We start from the raw sequence: 18,346 nt of genomic DNA on the forward strand, positions 1-18,346 counted from the left end.
TCAGCCTTCCTGCTCCTCTGATGCTGCTTGGCCTGCTGTGTTCATCCAGCTCTGCACCTTGTTATCTCAGATTCATCAGTTCCTACTATCTCTGAAACTTCAAATATGGTCCTTTTAACCAAAGGCACCACATGTTGCTTTCCACATCATGACTTGTGAACTCACTTATGAATGTTTAGTAGGCATAGTTGAAAAGACAACATTTTGTCACTCAAATTTTCTGTAAACATTTAGGTTTGTTGTCTGTGTTTACTTTATTTTCAGTAACCATTACAGGCTAGCCTACCAAAATTGGAGAGGAATCAGACAAGCCTTGTACAATACATCGCCTTTGATAAAGATAGTCATACAGGATGCAATGTCTGTACTTCAAAGTTTCAGATTTGGATAGCACAATTAAAGAGTCATACAGCATGGAAACAGACCCTTCGGTGCAACTCATCCACACTGACCAAACATCCCAATCTGACCTAGTGCCATTTGCCAGCATTTGGCCCACATCCCTCTAAACCCTTCGTATTCACGTCCACGTCCAGATGGCTTTTAAATGTTGTAACTGTACCAGCGTCCACCGCTATCTCTGACAGCTTGTTCCATCCATGCTCACCCTCTGCATGAAAAAGTTAGGCCCTTTTTAATCTCTTTGCTGACAGTCATTAACAATTAACCGAACAGATTGCCAAAGCTTACCTCTCTCATCAGGATCTGACCGCGCTGGACAAACACTGCTGGGCTGGAGAGATCAAAGCGTTGCTGAAGGCCCTGCAGCTGTGGCTGCAGCTGCTCTAGGTGCTCATAGCAGCTTTGCATCTTCACTGGGTGATAAGGCAGCACACTCAGTTTTTCCATGTACTAGAGATCACAACATAATTGCAGTCAAATACTCCTCCTGTTTTGTTACTTTAGCCTTATTATCTGCTGCTTATCAGAAAATGGAGCCTTTTACCAATAATAAGCTTAGTCTATTGCAGTATCTTATGTTTTTATTTCAAATTACATCTTTGCAAACCTAAATATTGATCCTGTGGAAGATGCACTCTGTTTCTCGCATTCTGTTTCTCACACTGTGTTTCAACCCCTCTGGGAATCCTGGCTTAAGGTCATACAACTGGGGAGAAACAAAAAGCTAAAACCCAATCTCAGAGGAAATGGAATAAAGAATTGGCAGCTGCAAGCACAGATTAGCAGTAAGAAAGGTTAAAATCCAAGTACAAATTCAGTACTTGCCAGTGAGGAAAAGCAGGAATGTATTGAAGGCTGGATTTCTGTGCAAGGCTACATTTGATATATAAAACAGCAATTTGTGCCTCCATGGCTGATTGAAAAAGACATGTGAAAACCAGGATAACATAGTGCATAGGGAAACAGTTAAAGGAAATTTCTCACAATGAAAAGGAAACAGGAGGAAAAGTTAGCAAAAAAAAAAAATCAAGAATAGATTACTATGAAACGGTACTGTCTTTCAGATGAAAAATTATACTGTCAAGCAAAATTGCCAAGACCGACTTAGCTGATCATTATCTGATGTTTGAGACTCATTTGTATACAGTTCAAAAAGCAGCCATTTGAATGAATTTTGAGGCCTGTAAGGCGGTGGAAAGTATAATGTAAATACAGGTTTTGCCTCAATTACTAAGTATGTCAACTTATTTTTCTCTTTGTCTAGTCTCTCTCTACCTACAAACAACATCCTAGTTCATTGTAACAAATTTCAGTTTCCTAGTCTCAACCATCTCCTCTTCAACATGGTCATCCAATCCCTCTACATCTCCATGCTCACCAGGGTGGTCTCAGTGTCTCCACTTCTTCCTTCAACAAATTCACCCACCCACAAAAACACCCAGTCTCCAGAAAACACCATCCTCCAATTCACTGTGCTTACTCTCAGTGAATAATCTGCCCTTGAACTCATCTCGTGTCCACTCAAGTAAAGCTGTAGTTATAGATACCCAAATAGGCTTTACATATGGCTCTTTCTGCTGTAGAGCAAGAGCAATTCCTTGCTGAAGTCCCATTTGGGGCCGTTCCCACATCTTTTTGGTCCATTATGCCTGTGTTGATGCTGCTCCCAGCTCTTACCTGGAACTGGGAAAATAAAATCAATTTTTCTTTCTCCCCCTCTCTCCCGTAAACATGGGAAACTTACTTTCCACACCACTAGTCTCCACATTCATAGAAATGTCCTCTGTCATCTCCAGTTATGACACCATCATCAAATACATCATCTCTGCTGTCAGCATTCCATCGGGACTATTTCTGTATGATATGTTAGTCCACTCTTTGATTACCTCCAACACCTCACCAACCTCTCATGGTATCTTCTTGTGGAATTACAGGAGGTGTAAGACTTGCTTTTTTTAAACCTCAAAATGTCCATGGTCCCAAACACGCACTTTATTCGAATTTTCTTCCAATCTGGTCTACAATGTTTACTGCTAATAATGCTGTCTTCACTACAATGAGACACTGCATGAGAGCTTTACAGTATAGCTTCTCTCAGATTGCAAGTATTACCCTGACCTTCTGATGGTTTGCCAATTCAAGACACCATCTTGCTTTATTTCAGAGCCTCAAGATCTGCAGTATTTTGCCTTTAGTCAAGGAACAGGGTAGGCTTTTCTAACAAGCAGGTAGCTGGTTTTATAGTTAAAAAGTGAAGAGCAAGCAATCCCATTACACTTAGTGCCTTGGCTTCGATCAAGATGGTGAACACCAGGTTTATTGAACCACTAAAATTGTTACAGTTTGTTACAGAGAAAGGAGGTCAAAGAAGTTGCTCTATTGTAGAAAGGGAAGCAAAAAATCACTGGGCACCCAATAGGTCAAGCATCTTCAGGTGGAAAGCAAACTCCAGAACAGAAAAGAAAATGGAATCTGTGAATAGAACTGCTCAAAGTTTTGGGGAAGAATAAAATTATGTTGGGGGCTCAGTGATGTTTCCCTTTCGGAGACAGGGATAAATCTAGTACTTTTAAGCCAGTGAGGTTTCTTTAGTCTTGGTAAGTTAGCGGGTTCAATCTATGCTCATCTCTCACATGTCAAATTTGAAAACAGGGGGCCCCAAAAATGCCAGTGCCAGGCAGTGGGGATCCTGCTTTCTTCCCTAGTCATACAAATGAAGTGTGTTAAAATGCACATTTGGAGCTCATCAGCAACTAAGTTCCATTTATTTTTTACAGCACCGGACAACACAAAATCACAAGGTGCTTGGAGAAAGAAGTTAATTACCACAAGTCACGCTTGAGAAATCTGATAGCATTCTCTCAAACCCCAATAGAAGATAGCAAAGAATTCAGTGGATGTGGTTTGTACGTATTTTCAAAAAGCCATTTAAAATTAAGGAGACCCAAGTTACAGACATCTGTAGATTGAATTGAGACACGTGTGGTCATAGAGACCAAGCAATGGAGAGCTTGGCAGTGTCCTCACTCTGGGCTACATGGTGACATCCAAGATCTGGTTCACATATGCCAGTCCCATTAGGCAAACCAGATTTCAGCAAAATAAGTTCTCTATCAATTAGTTTCTCTAGCTTCTTTCTTAAACCTGATCAAGGGTAAAATACTCACATCTAAGAGGAGAAGAGTGAATATGAGACTAAGGATTGAAACTTGTCATTGTGATATTCAAAATTCAAAACTGCTCTTGAAGGAACTGGAGTATTCAACACCCTGACAGTAGCTCAGAGGTCAGTGTTAGGACTTCATTTTCTTCCATCCCCTTTTCCTCAAGTTTTAACTTGCAACAAATCAGCAAATCCTACTTCAGCACCCAGTGCAGTGTTAGAATGTCTTACCTCTCCCAGCTTGTGCTGGCCTCCTTCGTTTAGAACATTCTTATTCATTTCGACAATCTCCTTGAAAAACAGGTCTCTGACTTCAGAAAAGCCCCTACTGATCGGGCCCATCAAAGCATCAAGGATGGATGAGATGTAAGGCTGGACGTGATTTCGAACACAAGCTTCAGCTTTAGGCATTACGTAAACTAAACCAGGAAAAGAAAGCAAGTTAGCATGAACTTGGATCAAGTGATGTTAAAATACAGAAATGTAAGAAGCAAAAAAACATATCTGCATAAGTAGTCCCTACAGATTAGAAATATCAGTTTGGATTCTAGGGAGGAAGAGTGACAGCCAACATAAAATTAATAAGTTGATGCAGTTTACTATTTGGGAAGGAATTATACACTTAGAGCTCTTACAGTGCAGAAGCAGGCCATTTGGCCCATTGCGTCTGCACTGACCCTCTGAAGTGCCATCCCACCCAGATCCACTCCCCTACCCTACCCTATCCCTGTAACTCTGCATTTCCCATGGTTAACCCATTTAGCCTGAATATGCCTGGACACTAGTGCCAATTTAGCACAGCCAATCCACCTAGCCCGAATATTTTTGGACTGTGGGAGGAAGCTGCAGCACCAGGAGGAAAGCCACACAGACACAGGGAGAACGTGCAATCTCCACACAGACAGTCGCCCGAGTGTGGAATCGAACTCTGGTCTCTGGTGCTGTGAGGTGGCAGTGCTAACCACTGAGTCACTCTGCCGCTTAGTTTTTCAGAATCTACAAAACATCAGTTGTGTTAACTGGATAATGGTCTTGAAACTAATATAAGACATTGGGGGAAACCAGGGAGATCGAGGCTCAAGAAATCTGTACAGGGAACAAATAGGAACACAGAGCAACCAACATGGAGTCAAAACCCTATGGAACTGGAAGAGAAGTTCATCAAACATGTTGTTTCATCACCAGTCCTCTTCAATGTCTGATCATAGCTTCTGAAGAAAGGGGTGTTTGTAAACACTGAATCAAGATGGTGGAATTAAATATCAATTAGATTTTCAGACGAAAAAACATGTAAACTTCCTTCTGAGCTTGATACAAGAACTTGTATATGGGCCATCAACAGCAGGCATGAGCTTCTGAATGAAAATAAACGTTTACAAAACCAAAATGATATACATCTGAATAAAAAAAATCCCAAAAGAGTCATATATTCTTTGAAGGAAGAGAACTAAAACAGGTGCAAGTAGACAGATAAGGGATAACGACAGAGGAGGCTGTATTTAGAAAGAGGAGAAGAATGATAACCAGAAAGCTGAAGAAATAAAATCAAAATGGGATCAGAGATAGTAGGAACTGCAGATCCTGGAGATTCTGAGATAACAAGCTGTAGAGCTGGATGAACACAGCAGGCCAAGCAACATCAGAGGAGCAGAAAGGCTGACGTTTCGGGCCTAGACCCTCCTTCAGAAAATTTTCTCCTCTGATGCTGCTTGGCCTGCTGTGTTCATCCAGCTCTACACCTTGTTATCTCAAAATCAAAATGGGCTTGTTTTGGAGTGTTGCTCGCTATGGATGAGGGACTTAGACCAGTGAGGAAACCAACTTGCTAAATAGCATTGAAATGTGGGCTGGAAAGAACAGGAAGGATCAGCAAGGCACTAGAAGTAACAAATGAAGTGCGGAGGATAGACAATGAATAAAGAAATTTGCTACATGCAATTAGAAAAAGACAGAGACTGAGCAGGACACATCTTTTTCAAATTCTTGTGCATTCTTGCCCTAATCACTGATCAGATACAGGGTAGGGGGAGAAAGATTAAACAAGCAAAAGGAAGAGGAAGGAAAAAGAATATCAATACTGGAGTACCTGTAAATAGAAGGACATTGTTGAAAAGTGAAAAAGGCACAAGGGCAGTGCGATATGGAACAGATTTGGTCTAGGTAGCATACAGCAGTTTTGTTCCACTGGACATAGACAGCAAAATTAAGGGAGATAGGGTTGGAGGTAAACATAGCAATTTTAGAAAGTCAAAAAGAATAATTTCTGATTTTACCCAACATTAAGTGGCATAAAAATGTGCTCAAATTTTACTACTGGGAAAATACACAAGTTTCTCATCTTTAGAGCATGAAGACAGCAGGATAGCAGAGAATATGACTTTAGATTAACTGAAAGTCAACTGTTGAACGGTTTGTGTATTTTATCAGAGCATCGTGATATCCTGAGATGTTCAAGCCACATCTATGCTGCTTGTAGTCAGCATTTTTGACCCCTCCAAAAGGTGGCCAGGTTAGCTATGAACATTGAATTGAAAACAGAAAAGTCCGAGGAATAGGCAATGGTAAATAAGGTGAGATTTAGAAATCACAGCCACAACGTAATTTTTTAAAAAAGTGCCAGAAAAAAAGTAGACAGCAGGCTTTAATGCAACGTCCAAATGTGCAGTTTCAACTCAAGGACTTTGTAACTCAAAAGAAATCCTAACAGTTCCTGTTATGTACTGCTTCCCCTGTATGCTTTCAAGGGTGTAAGTCTATCAAAAACAAGGCAAAGCCATAAATGAATACTTGGGTCCAAATAGAAATCCCCATTTTCAGATTAGTAGCAAATTTATAGTGAACACTTGTATTTACAAACCATGTACAAAGCACCAACAGCCTCGAATACCATTTTATGGCATTCAAGGTTAAAAATTCTACTTCTCTGCTTGTACTTCAATGGGTATCAAATCAAAGGATACGCTGCTGATTCTTATAATACTCAGTCTAGGCATGTATAAGTCAGTTTGCCTAAAAATGAAATTAAATGTCAAAATTCTATATTTTGCAGGTAGGACCTTTTCTTTCATTAAAAGGTTCTTTTCAAAGAAAAGACTTATTCATAACAGTTCTACCAGCTGTGGGACAAGTGCTGATGATCAGTACACATGTGCAAATCAAAGTCAAGGCTCAAAACCTTGTCTATATTGTTCCAGTTTGCCTATGAATGGTATCGATCTTTTGATAAAATCCATTTTTCTTTTGTTTCCATTTCCACTGTCAGCCAATCAGTAAATATCGTAGCATTCAGGGAATAGGGTATTCCACCCTTGCCTCGTAAAAGGGGTGGGATTTGTGGCAAGGCTTTCAATAGGTCAGTGGCATCAGTTTAAGGTTGACTGAATACTCAGCAAGTCAGAACATGTGGGGAGCGCTGAAATACTGTTAGCAGACTCCAAACAGTTAGGACTCGAGATGTTTTGGGAACTATGAGGACTCAAAAGTGGCTTCTGAGTCATTAATAGCTCAGTACAACCAAGAACAGTCAAGAAAGAAGTACTTGGAGCAGCTGAGCGAGACTGCAGTATAGAGAAAGCCAGGGACAGTGCCAGTTTACTGAAGATAGCTGTGGATAAGCTGAAAACGTGCTTGTAGGCAGATGCTGGAGAGCAGTTTCCAGAATCCAGGGGAGTTCAGAGACAGGAAAGTGCCAGGACATAAGCAATCATTAAGATAGCTTACTATACAATGGCTTTCAAGGGAACTTCAAAATTAGGCCTTCTGACAGACAAAAATTGTAATCCTTTATAACGGCCTAGAATGTCATGAATGTCTCAGGTGGAAGGGCAGGGGTGGGGATTTACTGAGAATTCCCTTACATCAATCATGATCAAACTTGTTATTTGATGTGCATCACCTCATATGCAATCACAGTTTGCCCGTGACCCATAACTGCCTCATTCGGACTCTGGCTATTAGAATTAAAGTTACATTTATTGGCACAATCTAAACCTTTTGACAATAATCATTGCATCCTTGCGTGATTAAGTATGGAGTAATTTGTAATAAAATTTCTTGATTTTTGTTACCATAAGAAACCTGGTAGGGATATTTGTTACTGAACTAAACACACAGTTTGATAGTTGCACTTTACATAGCAATCAATCACCACTTTGACATTCAAGCTTTGTTACAACCAGTGGAGGAATGAGGCTAGGAAAGGAATCAGTCCACCCCCTTCAACTTCTCTTCTAAAGCTTTTACACTTAAAAGGTCCTGTGAAACATAACTGATATATCCAGTGACAATTTGCAAGTTGCACTATTCAACAGAAGATGCTCATCTGAGGCTGGTGTCATCGAATCCAGTGGAAATAAGACACTATATGAAGTCAGCGTGACAATTAATTCTCAAATATCTCCAATCCCATTGCTCAAAGATGATGCCTAACCTCTGATTTTGTTTCCCACGTGCTCCTTTGAACTGATAATTTGGTCCATATCTGGGCGAATCCTGCTTTCCAGTCCAGGACGGGCCTCCTCGCACTTTCGTAAAACAGCTTCGTATCGGGCTTTTGTCTGTGCCAGAACCATTTTATGCACAGCCTCTGTGATCTAATTAGGGAAAATAAAGGCAGCAAAATTAAAATGTAAACAGCTTCACGATGTTAAAGTACTTTTATCTTGCTTCCAGTCAACTTTGTTTCTCACTCATGGGCAGAATCAGAAGGGAAGACTGTTAACCATATTAAAGGTCAAGTGTATTTTAGAACTGCCAAATGAAGTGGTTACATTTATAAATGTAACCGTGTCACATGACTCATGATATCATCAGGCATTTGCAATCTCAGGGTGACATGAATGCTTGATCACAAATTTATTTTAACAATTTTATACGAATTAACAGCAACAAAACCGACTCTCAGTGATTCGTCATTTGGCAGATGTTGTGAACCAAGTTATAACTACAGATTTAATTCATTTTGGTCATTGTATTTCAATGTTTTTTAATTCATTCAGATCTGGGCTTCGCTGACCAGGCCAGCATTTATTGCCTGCCCCTAACTGCTCTTAAGGCAGCAGTGGTGAGCTGCCTTCTTCAACTGCCACAGCGTAAATACACTCAAGGTGAGTCAGGAAGGGAGCTTCCGAATCACAGCATTTCACAAAAGGACACAGTGAAAAGTGAAGCATCAGGGAAACCCAGAAAGGCTTTCATTCAGAGAAAGTCAATGCAAGAGAGTCAATGCAACAGGGTCACAGGTGAAGGGGTTGAATCAGTTGGCTAGTTAAGGGTTAAATTTAAAATTGTAAAAGCAGAAAAGGGGGAACCACAAATATACAAAAGGTAGCTCGCAGTGGAGGAGCCATCAGCAAGACAGTGCCAGCTTTGTGTGATGTAAAGGTCATGCCTTGTAAACTGTGGGAAGACAATAGAAATGTGAGAATTGCAACATTTCATAATGCTTTAATATTAAACAGATGCCTATTATCAGAGTTGTTTTTACTCTTCATAGTGATACAACAACTCCCCTTACAAGTGCATTAGAATAAACAGGTCAGTCAATCAGGAGGCTGGAAGACCACAGCAAGCCAAGCAGCATCTGGAGGAAAGGAGCAGTCAACGTATTGGGTATTATCCATCTTCAGGACTGGATGTGGGGGTACTGGGAGAGGGGTGATAGCAGAATGGTGGAGATTGGTGGACACTGGTAGTAGGCATGACCTGGTTGGTCAATAGGAGGAATGAATGCCGTTGGTGGCTGGAAGGGAGGGTCAGAAGGTGGAGTGGAAGGGAAGAGGTGGGGCTGGAAAGGGAGCCGGGGGATGGGTGGGAAGGCTATTTGAAATTGGAGAACTCAATCTCGAGTTCTCCGGGGCGTAGGGTGCCAAGGAGGAAGATAAAAGTCTTCAAATTTGCGTTCCAAGTACCTCCCTTCCCCCCCTCTCTCTTTATCTGCAGCTCTTCCAACACCCATATCCAGTCCTGAAGGGTAATACCCGAAACGTTGACTGCTCCTTTCCTTCAGATGCTGCCTGGCCTGCTGCGTTCTTCCAGCCTCCTGTTTGTCTACCTTGGATTCCAGCATCTGCAGTTTTTTTTGTCTCTAACCAAGAATAAACAATGGCTTGATTGTTTCCTGAGCCTATCAATTCATTAAGTTGTATGACAGCAACAGGTATCGTGGAACACACCTATTATTACTCATCAACAGTGGCTATCAGAAAAAAACTGTTTAAACAAAAAACTATTAAAGGTTATCTTCACAGCCAGCCTTCGAAACTATTTTTTTTTAAAAATGGGCTGGGGTGCGTACATCAGAAAATATGGTGGTAGCTCTGTCTCAAGAGAAACCATCAGGGTGAAGAAATGATGGGAATGTTAACAGAAACAAGCTTCAAGACTGCAACTCATCCAGAAAATTAGATGAGAACTAGTCTTTAGCTACATCTAATTTTTCCAGATGCTTGTTGGGGTTCCAAGTTTATTTTGAGGAAAGCAAGTTTCCTTGTCGTTCTCCTGTATTAATCTTCAAAATGTTTTTAAAATAGTGATATCTTCATGAAAAATAGTATGAAGCAACTTTTTAAACTCTCTCTCTCTATATATATAGATAAAAAGTGTTGTTCTAAGCAAGTTTAATCTTTAACCTGCTGTAAGCGTGGATGCTCAAATTCCAGATTCTAAGAAAAATAAGCATTCAATCCTTTTCTTCTCACCAAGAAGGAGAAAGATTGTCATCTCAAAACCTCTTGCAGAAAGAATTCATGTGAGAATAGTCATGCTACTGCTAAACAAAACGTCAAAAGCCAAAAAAATAAAAGCAGTTTTCTTTTCGTTTGCTTATTTAAATGGTAATAATTTGTTGCTAATACAACTTAGGGCAGAATTTGTTGGCGTCTGCTGTCTGGAAGCAACTGCTTTCAGAATTCAAGTGACCATTTGGTGAGCTACATCAATAAAATTGACAGACGGTTGGCTGAAACCAATTTCAAAAGGCTGGTCCATCCAACAATCGTTGTCACAAATCTGAAGTTTCTCTTACACATACAGCTCAGACATGTTTCAAGGGATGGGCATGCACAGCCACAAGTTCCATCCCATCAGTAATGGCATCAGAAAACTTGAGAATATGTATAGCGTCTCACAGTGGGGCTTAACACAGAACAGTGATATGATACATTACTTGTATTGTATCATATGGTAAATAAAAGATGATATTTCCATTCATCTTACTCCATAATTAATTTTGGAACTTGAACTTGTGCACAAACAGAAATTTTCAAATAACAAAAGAGACACATGAAACCTGAGTAGTTGAACATTTTATTAAAACCATGCTAACCTTTTGACTCCTCGAAGAATTAGTTATTGGTAGAAGCAAAAATTAAATGTAAACAAAATAATTGCAGACTAATGACAATGCAGGTTTGATGTTTTTTGGCTTTAATCACTGGCTGTCTAGTAAACCTCTCTCTATGCATTGTCATTTATTGCCATAATGTTTCAAAACTGAGAAAGCAAGCAGCAAACTAACATCAAGATGAAAATGAATGCAAATAATGCAGATTTGCATTCAAGTATCTTGAAATCAGAAAGGGGAGGCAAATGATACAGTCTGAGGAGAAACGAGGGAAGTCTTTTCTTCTCCTGAATTCTTGGCTGTTGCTTGATGCTAAGCCTTGATTAGATTGGCATAGGAATGCCGCTGCAAAAGGTAATGCTCTGATTTACTTCAAACATGCCTGTTAAACCAGCTTGACAAATAAGACGACACCTGGGTGTGGACTGTATGAAGATCTTGTGGGCAATGTAGCTCTGTGTGATATGCTTATTTTAGGAATACAGATTTATACCTCAGTGTTGTATTACATATAAGAGACTTTAGGAAACAGTTTCAGTTGGCAAGTTGACAGGCCAAAACATCACTATTCATATTATGGATCTTGCTGATGATCTTTTCTCTGTTCAATGGAACATGTGCAATGAAACAGTGCTTTTAATCTTTTAGCTCCCCACCCATTTACCCTCCTCCAGAATCAGTGAATGCTGTGAATATAACACGGCAAGTACAGGTAAACAGATTCTGGGCTACACAAAGGTTCCATCATTGTGAAACAGGCAAAATGCCAGATTTAATCCTTGTGTGCAGTAACCCTTTGAGGGGGCCAACAAGAAATATCTTACACATTTCAATTCATAGCAAAAAAGAATCACCTATTCTCAGCACTTTAAGAAGTACCTGCAAGTTTAAAAGTTAAAGGTGCATATAAATCATTTGAAATGGCAGAAGGAGAAAAAACATTTGTCTTTTAGAGTCATACAGCATGGAAACAGACCCTTCCATCCAACCAGTCCATGCCAGACATAATCCCAAACTAAACTAGTCTCACTTGATTGCTCTTGGCCCATATTCCTTCAATCCTTTCCTATTCATATATCCATCCAAATGTCTTTTAAACATTGTAGTTGTGCCCACATCCACCACTTCATCAGGACATTCATTCCAAATGTGAACCACCCTCTGTGTAAAAAAGATTGCCTCATGTCTTTTTTAAATCTCTCTCCTCTCACCTTAAAAATGTCTCTCCTAGTCTTGAAATTCCCCATCTTGGGGAAAAGACAACTACCATCAACTCTATCTATACCTTTCATTATTTTATAAACTTCTATCATGGTCACTTCTCAACCTCCTATGCTACGGTGAAAGAAAGTCCCAGCCTGTCCAGCCTTTCTTTATAACTCAAACCTTCCATACTTCCTGAACCCCCTCCAGCTTGATACTAAGTACACAGTGAATTGAGTTCCACACTTTAGGAAAGTAGTGACATTTGCACAATGTTGAAGTGGTCAGGTCTTCAATGTTTACTCAATTTGTCATGACCAGCTTTTGGGAGAAGATAATTCTGTCCTGCTTTTTGAAAGACTGTCCACTTGGTCAGTCACAAAAAAATTGATTTCTGTTTACACACAGCTATCACATTCATTTGAAAATTGTACTAGCTAGCTCAAAGGAGCCAAGTGTAGATTTTTCTTGATTGAAAGACATAAATTTTATTCCAAAATATGAGAAAGAGGCAAAATAACACACACAGGTATAAAATTTTAAGAACATGTCCGATGCAGACGTGCAAAATAAGTTCTTTCGACTGCATAAGCCTTTGAGAGTGTTGGAGCTGTTAGATTTTAACCTGAGACCACAGTTATTTAACAGGTGATTTGGATTCTTCAACAGTAGTGAAATGTGTAGCTATATCTTCAGAAATGACTGTTTCTCCAAGCACTGTTTAGGATAAAAAGGGAAGAGGGCAACAGAATCCTTTCTATTATCTAACCATCTTTCTTTTTCTACTACTGCTCAAAAGCATCTACTAAAATACAGTTCCCTTGTGTATTTCATAACTAGCTTCATTGTTTTCTTGCAAACCGGATAACACGGAGACAACCCTTCATGTCCGATATGTGCCACTTATCAGGCACATGGAAACTAAAACAGAAGACGCCAGTTTCTTGACCTTAGTTGACTGGTTTTGGTGTCTGTAGACAAAATTATATTTTCAGTTCAGATGATTTCACTTATTCCCCATTGGTTTCCTAAAGTTCCCTCAATCTATGATTAGTGCTACTATTTTAGGTCAGTATTTTCCCCATCTATAAGTCCGTTTAGTCCATGTAAGGTCTATGGTATTTAAAACCAAATGACGTATGTTGAAAATTGATAGCTTCCTATTTTACTATGACAAAACGTAAACCTGAACTTTGCAGATTAGTCTCAAGTTTCAAATGTTTCTTTCATAGTACTGATTTTAGTTGACTGTAAGGCACAGAAGCACACAGTTGTACTGTTGATGGACTCAAACTACAAAACAATCCTAAACATTTTATTGATTTGCTTTGCAGTAATATATGAACTTGCTAAAAAAAAAAGTCCTGCAGCACAATGGCATCTAATGTCTGCGGTAAAGCTGCGACCATTACAGTACACCTAGTCCACACTAGCACTTCAGCCCATTAACACACAAATTAGGGGGTTTCACTTGGTTTTTAATCCCATTTTTGCACTCCTACAAAGGGTAAAACAACATGCTTTTCAACTCATGCCCAGAGTCTGGAATATAACCTACAGGTCATGCTTTCCTGTTGTGAAGGTAATTAGGTTATTTTGCAGCTGTGCCTTTTGAAGTCTCTCTCTTTGAAGCTTCCTTGGTTCCGAGGAGATGCAAAATTCTAGGGGTTCATACAGAGAATCTTCCAGTAGTCCTTGGATTTCAATTTTACAAGTTATATTATCATCAAGGCTTGGCTTGCAATCTTTATTTAAAGGAAAACACATCTTATCCAAAAGTTCAATACGCCCATAATATTTCAGGGTTCTGATTGATTGCTATGACAAGGTAAAGCAAACTTTGTCTCAGCTATTTTTTCCTGTGCAGGGTGGCACAAAGCAGTCACTCATGCATTACCCAGATTTTCTTGCTAATACTGGGAAATGACCGGGTTGAGAAATCACAGCTCAAAACAAATACATAATGGTACCAATATGTTTTGCTGCTGAATCTCTCCTATCAAGCATGAGTATATGCTCTTAACTGGATGGAGGGGAGCCAGCAAATGTTGCATTTGCACTTCCAGGTGTTTGACAAGATACCTCACTGAAGTCAGAAGAGCCCATGGCGTTGGAGGTAGTTTATTGGAACATAGAACATAGAACATAGAACATAACAGCGCAGTACAGGCCCTTCGGCCCTCGATGTTGGCTCATGGATAGGAAACAGTGAGTGGGGATAAAGAGAGTTCTTTTTCAGGTTGGCAACCTGTAATTAGTGGTGCTACACAAGGATTAGTGCTGGGATTGCAACTTTAATGACTTGGAGGAAGGAAGTGAACATACCATAGCCAACTTTGCAGATGACAAAAATAGGTGGAAAGGCAAGTTGCAAAAGACATGCCAACAATTTACAGAGATGTGTTGAGAGATTATCTAAGCGAGCAAAAAAAAAATTAGCAAATGGAGTAAAAGGCAGGAAAACGTGAAGTTATTCATTTTGGAAGGGCAAACAAAGTAAAGGATTTTTTAAATGGACAGAAATTGCAGAAAGCTGCAACACAAAGGGACTTGGGGGCACTTGTACACAAGACACAGAAAGCTGGCACACAGTGCAGAAGGTATTCAGAAAGGCTGATGGGGTGTTGGCCCTTATTTCAAGGGGTTTGGAGTATAAGAGTAGGGAAGTTTTACTACAACTTCACAGAGTACTGGTGAGACCATGTCTGGAATACTATTTAAGGAAAGATATAATTTCATTGAAGGCAGCTCAGAGAAAGCTTATTAGGATGATCCCTGGTAAAAAGGGATTTTCTCCTGAGCAAAGGCTATACAAGTTGCGACTCTGCTCACTGGAGTTTAGAAGAGCAAGGGGTAATCTCATTGAAACGTACAGGATTCTCAAGGGGCTTGACAATTTAAATGCTGAGGGGTAAATGATTCCCCTCATGGGAGAGTCTAGGGTCAGAGGGCATAGACTTAGAATAAAGGGATGTCGATTTAAGACCGAGATGAGGAGGAACCTCTTTTCTCAAAGCGTTGAGTGTCTTTGGAACTCCTTGCTGCAGAGGGCTGTGGGGAAAGAGGCCTTGTGCATTTTAGGGTTGCGATAGATAGATCCTTGATTAGGAGAGCAATCAAGGGTTACAGAGAAAATACAGGAAAGTGGACATGAAGAAAGTTGGATCAGCCATGATCCTCTTGAATTGTGGAGCAGGCTTGAGGGCCCAAACAGCATTCACCTGTTCCTTATGGCCTTAATATAATCACAATCCATTAAGCAATTTCAACTAAGCTAGCCACAATTTATGGTTATAAAATTTGGTTGTATTAAATATGCAAGTCAGGAGAAATATTTATTCTACAAATCATGTCTGAAGGTTAACGTTGACATGACTTTACCAGCTAATCATTATTTAAACTGAGCAGGCCAGAACGGAGTACAGAGAGTCTAATGATCATTTTTAAAAAAAAGTGAACAGTACAACTAATTTGATCGCATCATGTCCAACTGTGACATTTCAGCCTCCTAATCAGGAGTTAAACACCATCCAAACAAGAAATTCATCACCAGTGCTGCAACTTTCATCTTAACATTACAATATCTTAATGTTATTCCCAATGTTACCCTTGCCGTAAGCTTCACAAATTTGTCTGAGGCTTAGTGACTTTGAACAGCCACAACCGAAAAGAGAAAGAGAAATTCAGCAAATAAGGCTGTCCAAAAACAATGAAGATATTTCCCTCTTTTTCACTTCATGGTCCTGTTCTTCACTAATCTCTGACACAGGCACATATCCCTCAATCTAAACTACGCCCACTCTTTACAATGCATTCAATTCAGATTTGTGCCCAACATGACCATGTGAATATATTGTTCGAACAAATCACCACATCGCAAGGTTTTTGATACCACGTGTCATTGTCAGTTGTTTCCAATTAAGGAATTTTTTTAAACGAGGAATTTTATTGCCACAATGAAGACTTCTGTACTATGTTATCAGCATTCTATCTGGCACTTAGTGATTGGGGACATATCTTAACTGCTGTTGTCACAGTTTGTGCTTCATTAATTTGTATGGAAGAATTCCATACACACCAATACCTATAAAAGCACCTTTAAATCAAGTTTAATATTCAATTCAAAACACATCAACAGCATAAAACTTCAGTTCTCTCTCACTGATAGGATTTTCATATTACAGCCAACCTCATTCTTCAAAATAGGATTGGCAAAACTGTTTGTTTACTCAGTGTTACTCCCTGCTTAACAAGCTAAAGCATCTACCAACTCACCTTCCATTTATCATTGAGCAATATAAAAGGAGTTGTATAATGTATTCAACTACAGCTCATTAAAACCCATTAGAACACAGCTCCACTGTTCACAAGTCTCTCCATTGTTCTTGCATGACACACACCCAGCCAATAATCACAGAACATAATTACATTGCACTGACAGCATGTTATAATTTAAGAGATTCTAAGGATCTGAATAGTAGTTGTGAACTCAATTGATGATCTTCTGTTGGTACAGATCTTCAGCATGCATTGGTTTGGACAGGATAGTTTAAAAATGAACTGTTTTTATTTTGAATAAAGTACTTTTTTCAAGCACACTAAGGATTTTCATTGGTCCTATTACCACTCGTCGGAGCCCCAAACAGAATCAGTGAGAGAAAATAGAAATCAAGTGACAATGATTCTATGTTTCAAAAAGGTAGTGACTATTCTGGTCAAAATTCTAACTTCATTAAACTCCTGGCTAGAAAAGGATTTGCCAGGTGTTTCTGATTTCTAGAGACTGGATGACAAGCAGCATCTACCGCTGGGTATTCAGGTTGATTCCATGAAGGTCTTACGGCACAGACACCAACTCTGGGCTAGAAGGCATGGTTCAAGTCTCACCTGTCCCAAGTAGGTGCCATATCACATCTGAACAGATTGAAAACAGGTCTGACTGAAAATTATATAGCACTGGCGGACATTCAATCCACCACACCTGAACTGGCACTTTGAAAAAGCTGTTATACTTAATGCCACACACTTTTGTTTTCCCCATAGCCCTACTGTTTTTACAAGTCCCTGCACGTTCACATTTCTCTCCATATTCCTCCAAACTTTAGGCAGTCATACAAGCACAAACTGCTGGAGCAGCTCAGCAGGTCTGGCAGAGAAGAGAAAGTAGATTTAATGCTTCGAGTCCAGTGACCCTTCTTCAGACCTTCAACAGACCTGCTGAGTTTCTCCAGCAATTTCTCTTGTTTGACTTCCAGCATCCACAGTTCTTTGTTTAAAATAAGCAGCCATATTCAATAAGTTATAGTTGCCAACCTTCCTGCCAACAGAACAGTTGATCCCTATTTACTCTCCCCAGTCCTTCACAGCTTAATTTGTACAAGGGACTAGAAATGAAATACAGGCTGATGTAATTTCCGCTCTGTTGTCTGCAAGTATCTTCCTCAGATAGTGAAAATTTCCAAAGATAACAATGCACAAATCTTTCCATAATTTCTCAGTTCTAGGAGAACGTAAATGAATCTGTCTGTGCTTGTACTAATAAAAGGACCAATAACCAATTTGTTTAGATACATATATTCAATGAACAAATACTCACCAGGATCCAGGCCCTCTGTCGGTCATGAAACTTGCCCTTTAGCTTCGGTTGAATTGCAGTTCCCAGTTCTGGTAGAAGCTCCTCCATTACCAAATTACTTATGATCTTGAGGAGGGAGACAGAAAGAGAGAGAATAAAGGATTCAGTAATTATCTTTTCCAATAACTTTGCACAGCTTCAAGTGTGTGGTCAGATATTTGTTTCATCTGTTTACATCACTAAAGCTCACCCGGCCAACCAACATTTCCAGAGGAAACTGGATTCACTTCCATCATCAATCTGGCCCCAAAAATCATTTGCTGTACTTTAGTTTTCTCATCAACATGAATCAAATTCAAGACATTACAGAACTTCAACTATAAAACAAACTTTGTTTTAATCTTGGTTTCATTCTATACTGGAAAGCCAAACAAAGAAAAAGTCTATATTATTGATTCCTTTGCTCAAGACCCCTCTATACTTTCACAACTCCCCTTGGAGCAAGGAGGAAGCAAGCAAGAGTGAGAGACATGAAAGTAGAAGTCTGAAAGACGCTTTGACCAAATATGAGATAACAAGGTGTAGAGCTGGATGAACACAGCAGGCCAAGCAGCATCAGAGGAGCAGGAAAGCTGATGTTTCGGGTCGAGACCCTTCTTGA

The 18,346-nt window shown here is 39.7% G+C and overlaps 1 protein-coding gene across 1 annotated transcript in view; it reads right to left on the bottom strand.

Moving 5' to 3' along the window:
- The window catches only part of LOC109926771 (protein Niban 2-like), a 231,833-nt gene that overhangs the window by 10,475 nt on the left and 203,012 nt on the right, over window positions 1-18,346 (bottom strand). Inside the window, exons 7-10 of the mRNA XM_048613522.1 lie at window positions 17,707-17,811; window positions 7,995-8,157; window positions 3,797-3,984; window positions 691-852 (exon numbers count right to left, since the gene is read on the bottom strand). Of these exons, the coding sequence (XP_048469479.1) occupies window positions 691-852; window positions 3,797-3,984; window positions 7,995-8,157; window positions 17,707-17,811 (618 nt within the window). The remainder of the gene's footprint in view (window positions 1-690; window positions 853-3,796; window positions 3,985-7,994; window positions 8,158-17,706; window positions 17,812-18,346) is intronic.

This window comes from Rhincodon typus, chromosome 28 (genome assembly GCF_021869965.1).
Source record: "Rhincodon typus isolate 14 chromosome 28, sRhiTyp1.1, whole genome shotgun sequence".
Lineage (NCBI taxonomy): Eukaryota > Metazoa > Chordata > Chondrichthyes > Orectolobiformes > Rhincodontidae > Rhincodon > Rhincodon typus.